Source organism: Lineus longissimus, chromosome 19, assembly GCF_910592395.1.
Source record: "Lineus longissimus chromosome 19, tnLinLong1.2, whole genome shotgun sequence".
Taxonomy (NCBI): Eukaryota; Metazoa; Nemertea; class Pilidiophora; order Heteronemertea; family Lineidae; genus Lineus; species Lineus longissimus.
In genome coordinates this window covers 2,022,656-2,044,535 of record NC_088326.1, presented here as the reverse complement: position 1 = coordinate 2,044,535, position 21,880 = coordinate 2,022,656, and the positions used below count along the sequence as shown (strand labels likewise).

The 21,880-nt window shown below is 43.2% G+C and overlaps 3 protein-coding genes across 6 annotated transcripts; all 3 read left to right on the top strand.

The window, feature by feature from the left end:
* Positions 1-224: 224 nt before the first annotated feature.
* LOC135503163 (uncharacterized) lies at positions 225-8,287 on the top strand. Of its 2 annotated transcripts, none has more exons than XM_064796558.1 (3): positions 225-512; positions 6,547-7,479; positions 7,776-8,287. In XM_064796558.1, exons 1-3 carry the CDS (start codon positions 456-458, stop codon positions 8,019-8,021), a joined length of 1,236 nt encoding a protein of 411 aa, XP_064652628.1. In that variant the 5' UTR covers positions 225-455; the 3' UTR covers positions 8,022-8,287. The 2 variants fall into 2 exon arrangements, with proteins under 2 accessions (XP_064652628.1, XP_064652629.1); XM_064796559.1 differs by lacking the exon at positions 225-512 and adding an exon at positions 1,131-2,531.
* A 744-nt stretch (positions 8,288-9,031) lies between these two features.
* On the top strand, positions 9,032-15,461 carry LOC135503034 (organic cation transporter protein-like). Of its 2 annotated transcripts, none has more exons than XM_064796300.1 (11): positions 9,032-9,535; positions 10,349-10,797; positions 11,029-11,132; positions 11,331-11,485; positions 11,902-12,070; positions 12,288-12,426; positions 12,885-13,006; positions 13,146-13,366; positions 13,645-13,826; positions 14,176-14,312; positions 14,621-15,461. In XM_064796300.1, the coding sequence occupies exons 2-11, from the start codon at positions 10,396-10,398 to the stop codon at positions 14,691-14,693; spliced, it is 1,704 nt and encodes a 567-aa protein (XP_064652370.1). In that variant the 5' UTR covers positions 9,032-9,535; positions 10,349-10,395; the 3' UTR covers positions 14,694-15,461. The 2 variants fall into 2 exon arrangements, with proteins under 2 accessions (XP_064652370.1, XP_064652369.1); XM_064796299.1 differs by having other exon boundaries at positions 9,032-9,538.
* Positions 15,462-16,229: 768 nt separating this feature from the next.
* Positions 16,230-21,839, top strand: LOC135503203 (organic cation transporter protein-like). Of its 2 annotated transcripts, none has more exons than XM_064796663.1 (11): positions 16,230-16,620; positions 17,298-17,746; positions 17,978-18,081; positions 18,280-18,434; positions 18,865-19,033; positions 19,249-19,387; positions 19,848-19,969; positions 20,109-20,329; positions 20,608-20,789; positions 21,076-21,212; positions 21,522-21,839. In XM_064796663.1, exons 2-11 carry the CDS (start codon positions 17,345-17,347, stop codon positions 21,592-21,594), a joined length of 1,704 nt encoding a protein of 567 aa, XP_064652733.1. In that variant the 5' UTR covers positions 16,230-16,620; positions 17,298-17,344; the 3' UTR covers positions 21,595-21,839. The 2 variants fall into 2 exon arrangements, with proteins under 2 accessions (XP_064652733.1, XP_064652732.1); XM_064796662.1 differs by having other exon boundaries at positions 16,230-16,623.
* The last annotated feature ends 41 nt before the right edge of the window (positions 21,840-21,880 follow it).

The following is a 21,880-nucleotide window of genomic DNA, read 5'->3' as shown; positions in this document are numbered from 1 at the left end:
TATCATAGCCAGGCAGGCCAGTCTCCATACAAGTGCTGCCGTTGAAGTCATCACATGGTGCATTATTGTCCGAGAATAAATGAAAGTAATTTCATCACAAGCAGAGGAAATTAATCTGGTGTGAATATTTCGTCAACAGAAATCTATGACCTTTGACAGTATAGTGCCCAAAAGAGATCGCCAGATGATATCAGCTGACCTCAGCTATCAACAAATCAGAAGCACTCATTCCTGCTTCCTCAGCCGAACAGTTATGACATAGAGCTTGTGATTGGCCATATAGATCCTGCTTGAGAAAGGTGTTGAATTTAATTTTGTTACAACGAACCTGGAACATTGATTTGGCACATTCACGTGTCACGTTGACAGTGTAATATCCGTCAAAATGTGCCATCCATGACGTCATGATGTAAACAAACATTTACAAACTTTTTACTGTTTTGCTGGATATTTGGATGATGTTGGTTCGGACGATATCGGGAAGTAAAATAGAGTCGGAATCGGACATCAAGGTGAGCTATAGATAGGCAGTAGGAAAGCAGTAGAAAGGCAATAGGTTTTTTTTAGATCTGAGATCTTCCGGGTTCAGTTGCAAAGGCGTGGTTCGGTCATGTAGGCTTACGTTGTAGCCATGTGTCCTGCAGACAACGAAAAATAAGAATGACCATATTGCAGTTATCACACATGCAAATTCGATTAAACTTGTTTGTTATTTAAATATCAGTCTACAAAACAGCATATTTTCACAATACTCATTTGAAAAAATTGAATCAACACCGACAACAGGTCGGCATGCATAAATTCGGACAAAATTTCCATATTCTGTGTACGGATATTCATCCGCATGAATGTCTTGTTTACTGCTTGATATACGTCACTTATCAATGCGCACACGCGTAACCGAATACAAAATCAGGAATAACATTTTCCAACTGATTCAGAGACAGAGTCCTATCATAAGAACTTCTCAAAATCATGTTCGAATTTCTAATTTTGAACGAATGAGTCTGGCCTTTTAGATATGGCCAGGAACTGGGTGACCACAGTTTGTGATCGATAGCCGAGGTAAATAATCCGAAATGAGACATGCTAATATTATTTAGCTTATCACGGCCGGCTAGCAACTCCGACTGACCGTAATCGCAATCGATTACGAGGGACATGAAAGTATAGAGGATAGGTCTTGGCTTCGTGGTCATAAGAACTCGTCGACACTTGCGACTCTCAAACTACCTGCGGATGGAGGATTAGGTACATGTAAAGTCTGCAATTAAAGGACCTCCAAAAGCGGAATTTGGTGCAACTTCCAGCCGTTTTGACCAATGCAATACTCCGTATAGAACTCGCCAAAATTCCGATGAGTATTTTGCTACAACCTATGGATGTACACCGGAATTAGCCAACATTGTTTGTTATTGAAGAAGATTTCCCAGACTTCCCAGATTCTTCTCACCGGAAATACGAAAGCCTGTTACGAGTGTCTCCAAATAAATTTGCGCATATATTCGAATGAATTGTTATTTACAGATACACGGACTCAATACTTCGTCGTTTTTAATAGTGGCATGCAAAACCAACGAAAAAAATACAAGCAACGCCGACTAAATTAATATTCCGACGTCTAAAAGGTCTGCCAACTTCCGGCGGAAGTAGGAAATTGACATAGGACTCTGGGGAAGACAATACTTTATTGATTACTGAAGGCAGGCAGTAACAGCGCGAGGGGACTCTGAGATTGCTGTTGTTTGAATACCAAGCAGTCAGCTCAAAGGCGCGTACAGCGTATAACACTGTAACACTGTGAAAGCTCTTTGAGAATTAAGTGAGTACTGGTGAACACAGAAGTAGCTGTACCAACACGACCGTCGTATCGCAAATACATGGAGTTCAAATAGTTTTCCCAGTGGTGTAGGATATCATGAAACAGGAGAACCGTGGACTTTGTCAGTCATGTCAGTCGTGGATAGGCTGTACGTAGAACATTGTGAAGAATTCCGGAAAACCGGCACGTTGACGGAAGTTTTGTCGGTGACGCAAGGAGAGCACTGCAGGCCGCGGGACATTGTGTTGAACGCCAAGCCGTCTCAAATATCCTAAAAACGAAAAGTATACCCAGTGGTGTAGGATATCGCTTCCCAGTTTGGCGATGGCTGGGATGTCGTTGCAGGATCATGTGGAACTTTATGGCAGGACCGTCTCAATATTGGACTGTCTTATTGTAAATACGGAAAGTTCTCCAAGCGGTGTACATCGTTTGACAAAGGTTGTGCAGTGTAACATGTGGCGGGTAGTGCTGCAGGATATCGCGCAGAACTCACGGGAACCAGTATAAATTTTGTATATTATAAATAACATATATTGTCCTGGAGAACATTGGGAAACCGGGAAAACGTATTTTTGCGATACATGTCAACACGAGGCGCGGAACCTGATGTCTGCAGTCTGATAGCTCCAATTGAAAAGTATAGCTGCCGGTCGGAACAAGTTTGGACAGGATGAAATACTCCTCTGGGATGAAACGATTGAATCTTGTAAGTAGACTGCATTCCACCACATTTTGGCAAGCCGCGTTTTGATCTTCACGAATAACTTTGATTTCCGAAAAGAAAAAACCGCAAAATTTCTGCCACATTGTAGGCGATGCCGGCGCTGATTCTCCGTGCTAGGAAGAGACATCGATATATTACCATTGCGTAGAGGTTAAGCAGTTCTCGATGAAATAATTTAACCGCCAAATTTCGCAAAAATGATAATTGCGAACAATATTCCGTACTCCACAAAATAAAATGTTGAGAAATAAGCGTCGAAATGTCACTGTTTACAGTCAGCCAACAGCAACATAAACATTGCCTTGTATAATTGCAATGAAGGAGTTCTATTTTCATTACATTGCCACAGCTGATTAGAGTCGGTCGATTCATGGATTATTCATTACGTGACCTGGACAATCAGCGTTATTTGCGTGGTAATTGAACATAGACGAGGCAGGCAGCTGGACAGCCCATAAATGCTTATATACACTGCATGGAAACTGTGAGTCCATAGTTTGCAGTCACACGAAAATAACAGTCAAAGACGTATATGTATTGGGTAGATTTCAATCGTGAGTTTTCGCAAAGCTCCCGAAACAACGACGCGAACGCCAATGATAATGATAATATTTATTGCACCCCCATAATTGGGGAAAAGAAATATACAAGTACATTCAAAGACAGTACATAGTAGTTTAAACTTATCAGTACATAATCAAAATCACTTGAGCAAAGGCCTGGCCAGGGCCATATACATAAAAGATATACATTGTGTATAATGAAATTTAAAAACTCTTCAGTAAGAGCCTGGTCAGGGCCAACTCAGTTCCCCCATTATTGTAAGTAGGGGAGCGGAGGAGAGATCGAAGAGAGTCCACGACTCCGTCAGACATGGGCGCGGGCTCTCCCGCTCTCTCCTCCCCACCCCTGATAAATAAAATGTCCACTGGGGAAACACCCGCTTTTAGAATACGCACCAGCAACGTTCTGGGGCAAACAGCACCAGTTAAGATAGATCTGGACAGAAGGGTCCGATAAAACCTTGAGCAAGTAGATTCAACCCGCACCATGCGTCTAAACAGGTTACATTGTCTTTGTAGTAATAGGTCCGATATATTTGGGATGCCCAAGGCTCTTAACAGGTATGTCGTCCGGCATCTTCTACTAAGGCCTAAAGTTTGTTTAATCAGATTGCCCTGTAGTACATTCATGTTACTGATTTGACCGTTAGTCAGACATATAGTGTCACACCCAAATATTAAGATTGGGGCGCACAGTGTGCGCCAAAGATACACCTTCGCTTCAGTCAACAGTCCATGGTAACACAAACCATTCTCAGTATTGGCATAAAAAGCTCCTCTACATTTCCTTAACCTTTGATCAACATGATCTTTGCCACAACCATTATTATTTAAAGGAAGTGACTACTTGGCTAGCCCGGCTTACCAAACAGCGACTTTTTCTTGTCCTGAATGGAGAGCCGAACTCATTAATATTAAAGTAAAGTCTCCAGCTTGCCAAACAGGGTAGATTTTTTACCTGTTTGGCAAGCCCGGCTGGCCGAACAGGGTGGCTTTTTAGTGCTGTTTGGCAAGCGGCTCTCCAAACAGGACAAAAAAAGATGCCTGTTCGGCGAGCGGCTTGCCAAATAGACCCGGCCATTATTAAATCGGACTCCTAGCACATCCAGCTGTTTAGAGTTCTGCAGAGGAGTGCCATACATTAACCAACTTGGCTCCTCCTTGAAATCATGTTTCCCAATAATCAAACACTGGGATTTTACAGTATTGAATTTGAAACGCCATTCAATGGAATAGTTTACTCAGACATTAACAAGTGCCTGTAATCCAGTAGTAGTAAAAAATAAACAGAGTGACATCATCTGCAAACGCCCATATATATACGATTGTTTGACCACGCGATCAGGGCAACGAACAATGGGATAGGTGGCCGCGTTCACGCTTCGGGGATTCGTAGTCTTGATGCACACAAATGTTTTGACAAGGTCTGGCACGATGGCCTTTTTTACAAGTTGATACATAGAATTCCTCTGTGCCACTGGCTCTTCCTGTATTCATGGTACATTAATTTAAAAGCCACGGTTAAATGGAACGGGCAATTTAGTGACTACTTTCAGGTAACTAGAGGTATCCGTCAAGGTAGCCTGTTGTCACCTATCTTTTTCATTATGTTCCTTGATGATCTCTTGTCTGATCTTTCGAAGTCAGAGCATGGGCTATGTATAGCTAAACATATTTTTAACAATTTTGCATTTGCTGATGATGTGACACTGCTGGCTGCCACTATCCCTGGTTTACAGGCTCTTATTGACATGTGTTTCGTCTACGCTGATAGATGGCGTTTCACCTTTGGAATAGCCAAAACACGGTGTGTAATTTTTGGGGCTAACAAATTTGAGCAGAGCCCTGCTTGGCTGCTAGGTCCCGATCAGATTTTAAATGTAGAACAAGCTGAGATCCTTGGAGTCAACTTTACTGCTGGTCTTACGGGGGGCTCTCATGTCGAGAGAAGGGTCTCGGCCGCACGCTGTAGAGTTTACGGCTTACTCCAGAACGGGATGTGTTATCCAGGTTTATCTAGTGAGGTAAAAACGTTTTTTTGGAACAGTACTGTCCGACCCATTCTTACATATGGTTGTCACTTTTTATATTTGCGTAGTTTGGAGAGGCAAATTCTCGAAAGATTCCAGAGCAACCAAGTTAAACGCCTCTTGGGTCTTCCTAAGAGAAGCCATCATTCCAAGCTACTGGAAGCCCTTGGAATTGAAAGTATTAGCAACAGCATCAATGATTCAAAGTGTTCTCTCTTCAAACGAATCTTCCGGCATGATTCCCCCGCCAGAGCCCTGAACTGTGTTCTTTTGGCAAAGTGGGCCTCTGGTGCCGGGTGCATAAAGGGCACCCTTCTGGATTCTGTGCTCGATCTCGGTGTGGCGCCCGCCTCCCTAGCGTTCTCTCCTCGGTGTCGCTCGGCTGACCGTCCGGTTGTTCCTGCTGCGGAGGATGGGATTGTGGACTCATTACACGGTCTCCTCCTCAGCGGCGGGTACGACACGAGGGGTTCGGCTGAGCACATCATGGTGAGATTGCTCACACGGGCTTTTTAATTCAATCTGTTAGGTTATACCATGGTGGCATTATAATTTTATATTTTATTACTTATATTTATAATGCCTCCATGGTTATACCCGGTACATTTAGTTTTAAATTTGTAAAGTATTGACTGAACTTGTTAGGTTGTACATTGTAGTTTTAAACCTGTAAAATATTTGATTCTCCTTTACTGGAGGTTTTAATAATAAATAAATAAATAAATAAATAAAAGCTTCCGCGGGACAAGCGATGAGAAACTTCGAGGGAGTTTATACTATAATATTCCAAAGCGACCATCGGAAAAAGCCATAGACTCGTCAGTTATATTCGCTCAAAAGTCGCGTCCAGCGAATGAAGGGAGGGGTCAACACCATTTATCACTTCTCAATACCGAATAGACTTTTGATAGGGAGCTCGTTGCATGAAACTATTAATAAATAATGCAGTCGATAGATGATATTAGACCACTTGGCTATTTGTGGAAGCTATATTGGAACCGTAGACCATATACATCATCCCTGGTATTGGTCTAAGCCCCGAATAATTATATCAAGGGGAAAAGAGTCGTGTAAATATCACAAGTCGCTTATCACTCAAAAACCAACGTCAAAATTGATTAGCATTAGCATTGACATTTCTATAGCTACCAACTAACTGATTGATTTTTCTGTTCGATCGTTGATCCGTGATAGGGAGGTTTAGCAACCCTTACGAACGACTAAGTACCTACGCCTTGTTACCCGTTAATTTATCGATCTCATTAAAGAAGTAACAACGGTTTGCAACATACAGTCGTTCTTCACGATGCCCATACATGCCATGAGTTACGAGTCCACTGTCACTTTGTGAACTTTGTCGCCGTAAGGCTTGTAAATGGACTTTTTTACTCCTTTTCTTTACAGAAGTACGCCTTTAGTCGACCCTACATCAGCCGTGTGTACCCGGATGAAAGCGACAACGAGGCAATTCAGTCAGAATTAACAGACCTAGAAGACGCAACAGAAGGTATCAACGACGCAACCTCGATCTCATTTGATGAAATTAAACCTGGGGACGAGGAAATCGAATATGATAAACTGAAGACTCGTAGTATATTCAGTGTCCAATCAGATAGAAATGGAAACGAGGCTTACATAGCAAAATCGGAAGTATCAACCGCGGACGATACTGATATCCTTAATGATACGGGGATATTTAGTATTTCGAAATCTGTGACGTCACAAACTTGTGTGTCTGAGCCGCTGACGTCAGAGGAATGTGTATCAAACCAGGTGAAAACAAGACGGGTCGACCTCGACCTACCCAAAGCTCTCCCCTTGCACACGGGGGCATCGTGGTCAACGCTCGGATCTTCGCAGGAATCAGAGAAAAATTCAAAGTCATCGCAAGAATTTGTGTCAAAATTAGTGACGTCAGAGGAACCTTCACCGATAGTGGCGTCGCAGGAAACGGGATCGAAAGAAACTGGAACAAAATTAGGCCTAGTGACTTCACGAGAATCTGTATCGACTCCTGCAGAATCTGTTACCAGCTCCGGATCCCAAACACTCTTACTTCCATTGGGAGGAGAGGAAAAACCTCCGAAGAAAAGTGTGTCAATCGTTGCACCAGAACCCAGACGATCGTCTTTTTCCTTTTTCCGTAATAATCTGATACAAAATGGCGATGCTATCACGGCACATGCGCAAGATGGCGCATCGAATAAAAAGGGGACGCGTACTCCGCCTCTTGAGAGACTAAAATCCAGGAAATTCAGCCTCAGTTTGGGTCGTCTGCCGGAGATATTGACAGGGAAAAAGACAGACGATGACAAGGAGAAGGACGGGGCAGATTCGGTAAGTGCGCGTGCGCCAATATTCCCATCATGATTCACTCGGTTCAACTCGTGATCCTGGGCCAAGTCCTTAGATAAGGAATTGCGCCTACTTAATAGCCAATTGGTCCTTTAGGGGAGGCGATAGTAGTGTGACCGATCAGCTTTTTTTGCTCAGAGATACACAGATTATCGAGCACGAGATAAAGCAGCATGCATCATGCATCGTGTTAATCTTCCACCCCAGCCCCACCCCTCCAAAAAACCACAACAAATCACAACAACAACAACAAAAATCCAACACTTTCTCATTTTCAGAAACAAGATGGCGCCTCAACCATTGACCTATCAATCGACGCCACGGAACATAAACAAGATGACTATTCACATCTGATTGAGCCCAACAGGTTTGCGCAGGTCATGACTGTGCTGACTGTGTTGATAGTGTTTGGAATACTAGTGGCACTGATAGTTAGGATTTCCATCCAGGAAGATGGACTGAAGCAACATGATACGGACAATACGACAACAGTGGCGCCAACCAATACGACAAGAGTCACGTGAGGGGTGATGTTCTCATTTCTGGACACGTCACTGCTTTTAGTGTTTACGTCATTGTTTTGTGTGCCGCAAATGTAACTGTTGTGTCATACATTGTACGCTGATACCTGTACTTCTGTTGAGTTTAGTTCGGTATAAATGGCATTTAGAATATCTCGGAGCATTTTTATACTAAATAAAAATAAATAAAATACAAATCTTGTTGGCGACCTTGGCGTCTCCACTTTGAGTAACAGGGTTTAGGACAGTCAGGATTCTTGGTGAATTTTACCAAAACTATATCAAGTTGAGGAGTTTTAGAATTGAAATTTTAGATACCGAACTGGAGGTGCCGGTTGTCTCCTCAAACCCCGCGAGGTGGCGCTGTCATTCGCCCAGCAGTCGGCCAAGGCGGTGTTCAGGGGAGACAGCTGTTGAGTGTTTAAATCGGTCCACTGCCTATACACCTTGACCCTCAATATATTGACATTGCTCAGCTTCCAGACAGCCAAAAGCATTACTTAAGAGTTGCAAATTTGGAGGCCTCCATCATATATCTACTGATATCTGACCTCAAACCTCAGATGTACTCAAGATGCTAATTAAATCTTTGCTAGCCCCTGGACTATAGAGGGAGAATGATTTAAGCACAACTGGCGAATAAATGCAACCGAAATGATGATTATATTTGTAAGTGCCGCAGCTGGATGCCATATTGGCATAAATACACCGCAGGGTATGGATTTACATGTACCGCTGCATTGACATCTTCCAGCAAAGTATGACCTTGAGAGAATATGCCGGTCGCATGCCGGTCAGGGGGAGACACCGTGGTCTTTTGTTGCTAATGAAGAGAGTTGACCTGATGTCAACAAGTCGTAGGCACTGTCATGAGAGCACTCTGCATTCTGCGATACACGATGACGAATTGCATTAAAAATCAATAAAGCAAATAAGGCTTCATGTCTCTCAATCTCATAATAGGCCTGTGCTGTAGGTCTGGTTTTTAAAGCACAGCTGGTGATCGACAGAAGCCTCGGGCGGTTTTAATTTATCGTAACGGGTTACCTGACTCGCATGACAAACACAGGTTTCTGATATTCAAATCTGTGGTTTCATTTGCTATGCATGGTTGGGAGTGTTACAATGATCTGAGACGTAACGGAATCGTTTGATTTAGCCAATCAATGCACTGGAGGACGATATTTGCGTGACTATGTTTTGAGTTGGGACCGCACTTTACATACGGAATCATAAGATTTCGGTGATATTGGCTTGAGATAAATGCCCAGTCTGTTCTTGTCTGCTCTTAAAAGAAATATGGTTAGGAGTTTTACAATGCGATGTAACGGAATCGTTTGAATTGAGCCAATCAAAGGACTGGAGGACGATATTTGCGTGATTATACTTGAGTTTGGACCACACAAATGGAATCATAAAATCTCGGAGATGCTGGCGTGGAAATGCCTCTACTCGCTGGTATACTCCGTTGACAATTTCTGCGAGAGGCCAAGAAGTATTGGACAGCACACAAGAAGGTAGTAAGTTGTCTCTCACTTCTCGATTATCTAATTTTATCAGTTTAGAATTAACATCGCCGGAACACAGCACGACAGACTTTAAAATTTGGGAGCCATATGTGACAAGTACTGGCCGGAAATCATCGCTCGTTCACCAATTTCTTCAAGCGGAGGTGAGATTTGGGCGAACAAAACCTAAATTCTTGGCGGATTTATGTATTGTTCTTGATGATATAATGTAAAAAGATTGAGATCTTTGCAAAATTTATTTACTAGAATCTCACCAGGACATGATGCATAAGGTCATTAATTGTCGAGAGACTGGGATAATGCCCGGGCCAGGATTGATATTTAGAGGCCAGCTTAAACAGTTAAAACGTGGTTCAAATCGCTCTGAGGAATCAAAGGGAATCCTTACTTCTTTGTAGACAAGTGTTTACATGTATGTTTGTGACCGGCAGCCATTTTGATAGGAATGTTCTGCCCCATATATGGAGGCAAGTCATATTGTATCGATCTTATGGCTTGTCGACAAAACAGCCAGGTGTGTTTCGAGTATTCTTGTGACATGGGCATATCGCAAAATAGGCCTTAAGTATCGGAAATCAAGACGAGTCCCTTATTCCATGGTCGATATTTTCCATATGTCGCCAACTGAGGAGGTGTTGCATGTCTGAAGCACGCTGTGGTCGCGAGAGAAGTTGGCATGAAGCCATAGCTGGCATCTAACTATTATAGCTGATGCGGACCTGCATCAAGCTTAGCTTTTCACTACCTGTAAAAAAACTGTAGCACTAACATGACTAAAGGACTATATTTCCTTATTTCCAGATATTCCATTCGGAAAATCACAGCATCAAGGCTAGAGCGTAATCAAGATGCATTTTGACGAAATCTTGCTGAAGGTCGGAGGATGGGGGAAGTACCAAAAGATACAATACTTGCTTCTCGGAGTGATGGCGATATTTCCAGGATTTCAAAACCTCTGCATGGTTTTCATTGGTGGAGGCGACCACCGCCATTGGTGTCACGTGCCCGAGTTACAAAACATGTCCGCTGATCAACAGAGGTACATTGCAATACCCGAGACAGTGAATTACGAAAGGGAAATTGTTTACGAACAGTGTAGCCAGTTCGATATAAACTTTGGAAAATATGATGCGGATGCGTATAAAAAGTGGAATAGGACTGTGATGACTCCTGCTGGAACGAAGAGAGTTGTGTGTCGCCATGGATACGACTTTGACCGGGAGCAGTATACAAGCACCATTGCAAGTCAGGTAAGTCAGATGGCGTTCCCCGATATGTCATTTTTAAAGATACCTGTAGAAGCCTGGTATCATATTGGTAGCCTAACAGCTTTTGGGATTTCGCAAAAAGGAGTTACGACCAGGCCTACAAAGCTACAGTCATGATGTCGAGAAAAGAAAAAGCCCGGCAGAGAAGTTTTCATTTCGCACCAATCGAAGTTTTCTGAGCTACGACTGTTTTGTTAACGATATATTTTTCAGTTTGATTTGGTGTGTGGGCGTGACTGGATGGTAGCCCTGGCAACGACTATATACATGGCGGGTTTTATGACCGGATGTGTGGCATTTGGTTATATGTCTGATAGGTAGGAGACACTTTCAAATGCCTACGGCCTTCGTTAAAATCATAGAATTTGTAATTGAATTCAGTGACTGGAAATTTTGTCCGAAATGGCCATTTCTTAACTAAATGGGAAACTGGTGCAAAAGCAATACTTTGTGTTGCAGAGTTTTAATGCAAAACCAAACACTTACACTTTTTCCTAATATATTCTGTTTCCCAGATATGGCCGTCGTTTGACTCTCTTCGTGAGCATCATTCTCCAAGCAATCTTCGGCTTCGCGGCAGCCTTTGTCCCGAACTACGCCGTCTTTGTCATCTTCCGGTTTCTTTTCGCTACCGCTGTAGCCGGTGCTTTCACAACTGCATTCGTTATCGGTAAGTAAGAACAATATGAGAATCAGTAATTGTGATATAACTGCCCAACTCTGAACTTTTTCCAAACATAGTCCTTTTCTTCCATATCAACAGCGCTTTCTTCCAAAAAATTCTGCACACTGTAAGTCTCCGCACATGACTGTGTCAGACGTTGCGCCGAGAAATTGGGTATCTCTCGCAAGGGTGTCGCACTCGTGTAACAATCCATCATCTCTGTTGTGTATATAATGATTTTAAGATCAAAGGCAATGAAGCACACTTTCTTCCGTATGATCTTTAAAACGTTTTGTTTTGACGATACAAGTCGACCTTCATTCAAAAGAACCTGCATTAAAGTAGCTTTCCTGAAGGATCCACCGTTATACACGTCGTGAAATCAGCTAGGAAAGAAGTTGACTTTCCCATTTTTCTTTCAGTTGTGGAGATTGTTGGCCCAAAGTCTCGCATTACATGCAGTATCTTCTACCAGGGCTTCTTCGCTGCAGGGTACATGTTACTCCCCCTATTGGCCTACTTCATTCGCGATTATCGGTGGCTGCAGATTACGATGCTAGCTCCCATCTTTCCAACCATCTCGTATTGGTGGTAAGTACCAATGATCTGGGGGGGGGGGGGGGGGGGGGTAGGGGGCGGGTAGTGCCATATCAGTGGAAACCTACCCACAGCAGTAGTAGCGATTTTAACGCTGGTCGCAGCGATTTTAATCGCTCGTTCGCGCGGGGCGTTATGCACAACCTATGAGTAATTTATTAACTGCCTATTCCTTTAACAACTTCATGTAATTTTAACATTTGATTTCCAGGTTGGTTCCGGAGTCCCCTCGTTGGCTGATCTCGGAGAGACGCTACGACAAAGCGCTAGAGATCTTGAACAAAATGGCGCAGAGCAACGGGGAGCCGGAGTTGGAGAAGACGTTCTTCGACAAGGAGATAGTAGAAAAAGTTAGTTTTTTTCTCCAAACTTTTTTATCTCTTGGTTACATTGAGTGTTTTCCGGTATTGATAAATGGCAAAGGATCAAACCTTTGCAGACATGACTTTGATAGTGTCTTTCCTACGTCCATGGTAGCCTACGTGTCCGTTAGAAATCGAGTTTTGTACATGTTTGTATAGATAGACTATGTCACACAGTGGTAAAGTTCTTGCAAAGACCGTGGCCTTGCAAAAGTTTGCATCTAGATGGGTAGCGACGCAGAGTGATTACCTTTCCCTGATGTTTACTGAAAGCAGAAAGTGTCAATTATTTATCAAACTGAAAATCAGGATTAATTCTATCAAAGTTTAAAACAAGTTCATAGAGCCCGAGCATACCGGCACAGGCTGGTTATGGGGTTCAAAGAGTCCATCATGCCAGCCTGGTTTCTTGTTATCTCATAGAAATTTGCATTTCCATCTTTCAGGATGAAAAGACGACGGAAGAGGGCAGCACAGGTCACGAGGTCAAGGACAAACATGGCAGCATCATTGACCTCCTCAGCTTCCCCCTGCTCCGGAAGAAATCTCTCATCGTCTTCTTTAATTGGTTAGTTTTTAGCCCTATCCATAAATATACATGTATCAATTTGCATCATCACATTGATCATTCTGTAAACCATAACTTCAATCCAATTTGGAAAACATTTGCCCCTACTTTTTGAATAATGTTCATTTCTTGCTTTTAGGTTCGTCAACAGTCTTGTTTACTACGGCGTCTCCTTCTCTCGAAACCTTATGGGAGGCAATCTCTACATCAGTACGTTCGCGATCGCCTCCGTGGAGCTTCCGTCCTATTTTATGACTGTCGTCCTGCTGGGAAAGTGGGGGAGGCGGCGCCCACTTTCGTTCACGATGATCGTGGCGGGCGTGGCGTGCTTCTTGTGTTCCCCATTTCTTTATGACCCAGGTGAGAAGATGGTTTCCATCTATAGTCATCTATCTCTGGACCCTCAACATTCTCACCTGACCGGGTCATATCGCCGCCCCCTCAGAAAATAACTATTCCCTCATGCAGGTTACAACTCCGCAAATAGCCCAGCAGTGGTTGATTCTCTTATGATGATGAAATTAGGAAACAAAATAGATAATAACGACTTAGAAATAACGTGTTTTTTATCAGGACTAGTGGTATATCAAGTATCAAGAGTATCCTAAGTATACCTTCAAATTGACATTTCTTTTAAGCTCTCGCACCAGCTCTGGTCACCATGGCAATCCTAGGCAAGTTTGGAATCGCCTCATCGTTTGCCATCATCTTCCTCTACAGTTCAGAACTATTCCCAACCGTGGTCAGAAATGTAGGCGTGGGCACTGGATCTATGCACGCTAGGATCGGAGGACTTGTGGCGCCGCAAGTGGCCCTTCTGGTAAGTTGAGAGAATCCCGGATGATACCATAGTACCTCGCTTCAACTGATCGATTTTGAAAATCGAAATTTGATGAATTCGGTTGTAAGTTATCAAATCAATACCGCTTCACCGTATAGTTTCCTTGTTAACTTTGGCCTCCGCTCTGACCGCTGACTTCACTGTATATTTGTGCACACACATTTTTATATGTTCTCACTCGAGCTCCTCGATACAAAACCAGTTACTTAGTACTCGAGAAAAGTTCTGAAACCATTAGGCCTACCCAATGACGGAGAACGTCTTTGAAGGGCGGCTCTTGAAATTAAGAATCTATGACGCTAGCTGCAGATTTTCTTCATTTCTTCAGTCAAAATACTGGGTCCCTCTGCCGACAGTCATATTCGGAACGTTTGCTGTGGCCGGCGGGCTTTTGGCCTTGTATTTGCCAGAGACGTGGAACAAGGACCTTCCCGAGACGCTTGAGGAAGGAGAGGAATTTGTCAGGTGAGATTAACAGCATTTCGATATGTTAAATTTATGAGATTGGTTAGCCTTTATGCAGTCTGGGATCCAAGTAGTGTATATACGAGTTTGCCTCAGCAACAGCTATACTGAAACGTACCTACAGAACATTCTGCAAATCTATGGTTTTCCCTTGAACCGCCAAAAGACAGCGCGTGCACGCATGGACCACCGCCAAGATCGTTCGAACCATGCGGTATATGACGATTCAGTGTCAGCGTTACTTTGAGACAGGGATATCAATTAATTCTTTAAATTGTAATAGAAGAAGGTTGCTATTATCTTTGTAGGAATAGTGAACTGAGAAAGAAAGAAGGTGACCAGATCTCATTGACAGAGTCATCCAACTTAGTACCAAAATGAGAATAGCTGTGATCGTCTTTATATTGTGTGAGAGGATAGAAAATCGGCCCGACATTTTTCGGCTTGGAACGGGCCCATCATCAGTGCAAGGAAAGCACCCTGGACTGGTCCCATGGAAGTTGTCAGACGAACGGGTAGTCGGCTAGAGTTTCCCCCTTTCTGATATAGACTATACGTTCTCGGGGATGACTTACACCAACAAGACAAGACCAGGTGTAGCGGACGTACGGACCGTCCCTGGGGAATTCCCATCCTCGAAGTCCTGTGTTTGATCAGGAGAAAGCACTTGGGGGCTCCGTTCACTGGCATGATAGGATATCGTAGGAATCAGTAGCCATTTCTTACTTGCGACCGACATTTTCTCATTTGGTTAATTGGTAGAGTCGTATGTGCTGTGATAAATGCAATACTTAGTATATCATATCAACGTTAATCAATATAAAAAAGTGTAGATTTTTGTAAATAATCCGCTGAGGTATTTTTGTCATTGTTTGTGAGGGTCTTCGCTCAGCTGAAAGGACGGCAATCGGATGATCACCTGGGCTCGTATTGCGACTTTTCCGTGGAGTCTACTGTAGGTGCAGGCCCGTATGATCATATCTGACCCGCTGGCATTACATGGACTTCTGGCGGATGCAATTCCATCGGCCAAATAAAGGGACAACGTTTTTAATCCTCGTATATAACTCCGAGATTTAATATAATGCTATATCTACTGTTCGTACAAAGGTGGTACAAAAGGGTCAGAAAAAGGGCAGAGAAACATCTCATATCAGCTGTCCTAGCAACCTGCAATTAAACAACAAGGTTCATAAACGAATGGACCAATTTCAATATATCATGTCTAGTAATGTGAATAGCTGGCAATAATTTCTAACTCTCCTCTTAATAACATATCACCCACCCAACGCCCCAACATGATTACGGGATGTTCAACGTGATGACGTCATGTTACACGCCCCCAACGACATGGCGGTCGCCCAGAACTGATCAGGTTCTGAACGAACCTCAAAAATACGAATTGACTAATAAACAAGACGACCTTGCATTATTATCAATATTCCATTAACAAATCTTCCTAATTTGTTTCCCTACATATATATCTTAACCAATTTACTCAATGGTTTGAAACAAAATGAAAGCATCTGACTGGCTATACAGTAGGCCTAAACCATTGGTTCTAAAAACCCTAAATATACTTGGAAAAGAGCTTGGGTGGCGCATTGCCTTAAACACAATACATGGAACACTGGAAGCGTTAACATGGTTCACATTTTGATACCAAGACACAAAAAGTCCAACAAAATAACACTAGCTTAAATAGGCACACAATACCTATGCACTATGGGGTGGGGCAGACCGCAGAACAAAGAATGGCATCAGAATGGCAACAAGATATCCCCAAAGATAGCCAAAATCTCACTTACCTAACTGCATGGACTTTTCCCTACTCATAGGCAATTTTATATTTGTGATAGAAATAACATTTTCCTGAACTTTGCTTCTTTTAATAACGAAATCATCTTGAAATATGGGCGTGAGAGGAAGAGCTGCTGGATCCTCCCCATCCTGACACGAAGTGACTCCAAGAGCCTTTTGCCAGCGTGGCAAAGCTAATGGGGACACGGGGACACTTTTTATCAGCTTGCCGGTGTTGTTGATGGCTCAGATACCAAGGCCAAAGGCCTAATACTTGTTCAAGGTCACATATGGTTAGGAGTTTTACGATGGGATGTAACTGAATCGTTTGAATTGAGCCAATCAAATGACTGGAGGACGATATTTGCGTGACTATACTTGAGTTTGGACCACACAAATGGAATCATAAAATCTCGGAGATGTTGGCGTGGAAATGCCTCTACCCGCTGGTATACTCCGTTGACAATTTCTGCGAGAGGCCAAGAAGTATTGGACAGCACACAAGAAGGTAGTAAGTTGTCTCTCACTTCTCGATTATCTACTTATCAGTTAAGAATTAACATCGCCGGAACACAGCACGACAGACTTTAAAATTTGGGAGCCATATGTGACAAGTACTGGCCGGAAATCATCGCTCGTTCACCAATTTCTTCAAGCGGAGGTGAGATTTGGGCGAACAAAACCTAAATTCTTGGTGGATTTATGTATTGATATTTAGAGGCCAGCTTAAAACGTGGTTCAGATCGCTCTGAGGAATCAAAGGGAATCCTTACTTCTTTGTAGACAAGTGTTTACATGTATGTTTGTGACTGGCAGCCATTTTGATAGAAATGTTTTGCCCAATGGAGGCAAGTCATATTGATATTGTATCGATCTTATGGCTTGTCGACAAAACAGCCAGGTGTGTTTCGAGTATTCTTGTGGCAAGGGCATATCGCAAAATAGGCCTTAGTATCGGAAATCAAGATGAGTCCCTTATTCCATGGTCGATATTTTCCATATGTCGCCAACTGAGGAGGTGTTGCATCTGAAGCACGCTGTGGTCGCGAGAAAGTTGACATGAAGCCATAGCTGGCATCTAACTATTAAAGCTGATGCAGACCTGCATCAAGCTTAGCTTTTCACTACCTGTAAATAAACTGTAGCACTAAAATGACTAAATGAATATATTTTACTTATTTCCAGATATTTCATTCGGAAAATCACAGCATCAAGGCTAGAGCGTAATCAAGATGCATTTTGACGAAATCTTGCTGAAGGTCGGAGGATGGGGAAAGTACCAAAAGATACAGTACTTGCTTCTTGGAGTGATGGCGATATTTCCAGGATTTCAAAACCTCTGCATGGTTTTCATTGGTGGAGGCGACCACCGCCATTGGTGTCACGTGCCCGAGTTACAAAACATGTCCGCCGATCAACAGAGGTACATTGCAATACCCGAGACAGTGAATTACGAAAGGAAAATTGTTTACGAACAGTGTAGCCAGTTCGATATAAACTTTGGAAAATATGATGCGGATGCGTATAAAAAGTGGAATAGGACTGTGATGACTCCTGCTGGAACGAAGAGAGTTGCGTGTCGCCATGGATACGACTTTGACCGGAAGCAGTATACAAGCACCATTGCAAGTCAGGTAAGTCAGATGGCGTTCCCCGATATGTCATTTTTAAAGATACCTGTAGAAGACTGGCATCAAATTGGTAGCCTAACAGCTTTTGGGATTTCGCAAAAAGGAGTTACGACCAGGCCTACAAAGCTTCACTCATTATGTCGAGAAAAGAAAAAGCCCGGCAGAGAAGTTTTCATTTCGCACCAATCGAAGTTTTCTGAGCTACGACTGTTTTGTTAACGATATATTTTTCAGTTTGATTTGGTGTGTGGGCGTGACTGGATGGTAGCCCTGGTAACGACTATATACATGGCGGGTTTTATGACCGGAAGCGTGGCATTTGGTTATATGTCTGATAGGTAGGAGACACTTTCAAATGCCTACGGCCTTCGTTAAAATCATAGAATTTGTAATTGAATTCAGTGACTGGAAATTTTGTCCGAAATGGCCATTTCTTAACTAAATGGGAAACTGGTGCAAAAGCAATACTTTGTGTTGCAGAGTTTTAATGCAAAACCAAACACTTACACCTTTTCCTAATATATTCTGTTTCCCAGATATGGCCGTCGTTTGACTCTCTTCGTGAGCATCATTCTCCAAGCAATCTTCGGCTTCGCGGCAGCCTTTGTCCCGAACTACGCCGTCTTTGTCATCTTCCGGTTTCTTCTCGCTACCGCTGTTGCCGGTGCTGCCACAACTGCATTCGTTATCGGTAAGTAAGAAGAATATGAGAATCAGTAATTGTGATATAACTGCCCAACCCTGAAAAAATATAGCAGACCTTTTTCCAAACATAGTCCTTTTCTTCTATATCAACAGCGCTTTCTTCCAAAAAATTCTGCACACTGTAAGTCTCCGCACATGACTGTGTCAGACGTTGCGCCGAGAAATTGGGTATCTCTCGCAAGGGTGTCGCACTCGTGTAACAATCCATCATCTCTGTTGTGTATATAATGATTTTAAGATCAAAGGCAATGAAGCACACTTTCTTCCGAATGATCTTTAAAACGTTTTGTTTTGACGATACAAGTCGACCTTCATTCAAAAGAACCTGCATTAAAGTAGCTTTCCTGAAGGATCCACCGTAATACACGTCGTGAAATCAGCTAGGAAAGAAGTTGACCTTCCCATTTTTCTTTCAGTTGTGGAGATTGTTGGCCCAAAGTCTCGCATGACATGCAGTATCTTCTGCCAGGGCTTCTTCGCTGCAGGGTACATGTTACTCCCCCTATTGGCCTACTTCATTCGCGATTATCGGTGGCTGCAGATTACGATGCTAGCTCCCATCTTTCCAATGATCTCGTATTGGTGGTAAGTACCAATGATCTGGGGGGGGGGGGGTAGGGATAGGGGGCGGGTAGTGCCATATCAGTGGAAACCTACCCACAGTAGTAGTAGCGATTTTAACGCTGGTCGCAGCGATTTTAATCGCTCGTTAGCGCGGGGCGTTATGCACAACCTATGAGTAATTTATTAACTGCCTATTCCTTTAACAACTTCATGTAATTTTAACATTTGATTTCCAGGTTGGTTCCGGAGTCCCCTCGTTGGCTGATCTCGGAGAGACGCTACGACAAAGCGCTGGAGATCTTGAACAAAATGGCGCAGAGCAACGGGGAGCCGGAGTTGGAGAAGACGTTCTTCGACAAAGAGATAGTAGAAAAAGTTAGTTTTTTTCTCCCAACTTTTTTATCTTTTGGTTACATTGAGTGTTTTCCGGTATTGATAAATGGCAAGGGATCAAACTTTTGCAGACATGACTTTGATAGTGTATTTCCTACTTCCATGGTAGCCTACATGTGTCCCTTAGACATCGAGTTTTGTACATGATTGTATAGATAGACTATGTCACACAGTGGTAAAGTTCTTGCAAAGACCGTGGCCTTGCCAAAGTTTGCATCTAGATGGGTAGCGACGCAGAGTGATTACCTTTTCCTGATGTTTATTGAAAGCAGAAAGTGTCAATTATTTATCAAACTGAAAATCAGGATTAATTCTATCCAAGTTTAAAACAAGTTCATAGAGCCCGAGCATACCGGCACAGGCTGGTTATGGGGTTCAAGGAGTCCATCATGCCAGCCTGGTTTCTTGTTATCTCATAGAAATTTGCATTTCCATCTTTCAGGATGAAAAGACGACGGAAGAGGGCAGCACAGGTCACGAGGTCAAGGACAAACATGGCAGCATCATTGACCTCCTCAGCTTCCCCCTGCTCCGGAAGAAATCCCTCATCGTCTTCTTTAATTGGTTAGTTTTTAGCCCTATCCATAAATATACATGTATCCATTTGCATCATCACATTGATCATTCTGTAAACCATAACTTCCATCCAATTTGGAAAACATTTGCCCCTACTTTTTGAATAATGTTCATTTCTTGCTTTTAGGTTCGTCAACAGTCTTGTTTACTACGGCGTCTCCTTCTCACGAAACCTTATGGGAGGCAATCTCTACATCAGCACGTTCGTGATCGCCTCCGTGGAGCTTCTGTCCTATTTTATGACTGTCGTCCTGCTGGGAAAGTGGGGGAGGCGGCGCCCACTTTCGTTCACGATGATCGTGGCGGGCGTGGCGTGCCTCTTGTGTTCCCCATTTCTTTATGACCCAGGTGAGAAGATGGTTTCTATCTATAGTCATCTATCTCTGGACCCTCAACATTCTCACCTGACCGGCTCATATCGCCGCCCCCTCAGAAAATAACTATTCCCTCATGCAGGTTACAACTCCGCAAATAGCCCAGCAGTGGTTGATTCTCTTATGATGATGAAATTAGGAAACAAAATAGATAATAACGACTTAGAAATAACGTGTTTTTTATCAGGACTAGTGGTATATCAAGTATCAAGAGTATCCTAAGTATACCTTCAAATTGACATTTCTTTTAAGCTCTCGCACCAGCTCTGGTCACCATGGCAATCCTAGGCAAGTTTGGAATCGCCTCATCGTTTGCCATCATCTTCCTCTACAGTTCAGAACTATTCCCAACCGTGGTCAGGAATGTAGGCGTGGGCACTGGATCTATGCACGCTAGGATCGGAGGACTTGTGGCGCCGCAAGTGGCCCTTCTGGTAAGTTGAGAGAATCCCGGATGATACCATAGTACCTCGCTTCAACTGATCGATTTTGAAAATCGAAATTTGATGAATTCGGTTGTAAGTTATCAAATCAATACCACTTATTTGTGCACTCACATTTTTATATGTTCTCACTCGAGCTCCTCGATACAAAACCAGTTACTTACTTACTCGAGAAAAGTTCTGAAACCATGACCCAATGACGGAGAACGTCTTTGAAGGGCGGCTTTTGAAATTAAGAATCTATAACGCTAGCTGCAGATTTTCTTCATTTATTCAGTCAAAATACTGGGTCCCTCTGCCGACAGTCATATTCGGAACGTTTGCTGTGGCCGGCGGGCTTTTGGCCTTGTATTTGCCGGAGACGTGGAACAAGGACCTTCCCGAGACGCTTGAGGAAGGAGAGGAATTTGTCAGGTGAGATTAACAGCATTTCGATATGTTAAATTTATGAGATTGGTTGGCCTTTATGCAGTCTGGGATCCAAGTAGTGTATATACGAGTTTGCCTCAGCAACAGCTATACTGAAACGTACCTACAGAACATTTCCGCAAATCTATGGTTTTCCCTTGAACCGCCAAAAGACAGCGCGTGCATGCATGGACCACCGCCAAGATCGTTCGAACCATGCGGTATATGACGATTCAGTGTCAGCGTTACTTTGAGACAGAGATATCAATGAATTCTTTAAATTGTAATAGAAGAAGGTTGCTATTATCTTTGTAGGAATAGTGAACTGAGAAAGAAAGAAGGTGACCAGATCTCATTGACAGAGTCATCCAACTTAGTGCCAAAATGAGAATAGCTGTGATCGTCTTTATGTAGTGTGAGAGGATAGAAAATCGGCCCGACATTTTTCGGCTTGGAACGGGCCCATCATCAGCGCAAGGAAAGCACCCTGGACTGGTCCCATGGAAGTTGTCAGACGAACGGGTAGTCGGCTAGAGTTTCCCCCTTTCTGATATAGATTATACGTTCTCGGGGATGACTTGCACCAACACGACAAGACCAGGTGTAGCGGACGTACGGACTGTCCCTGGGGAATTCCCGTCCTCGAAGTCCTATGTTTGATCAGGAGAAAGCAC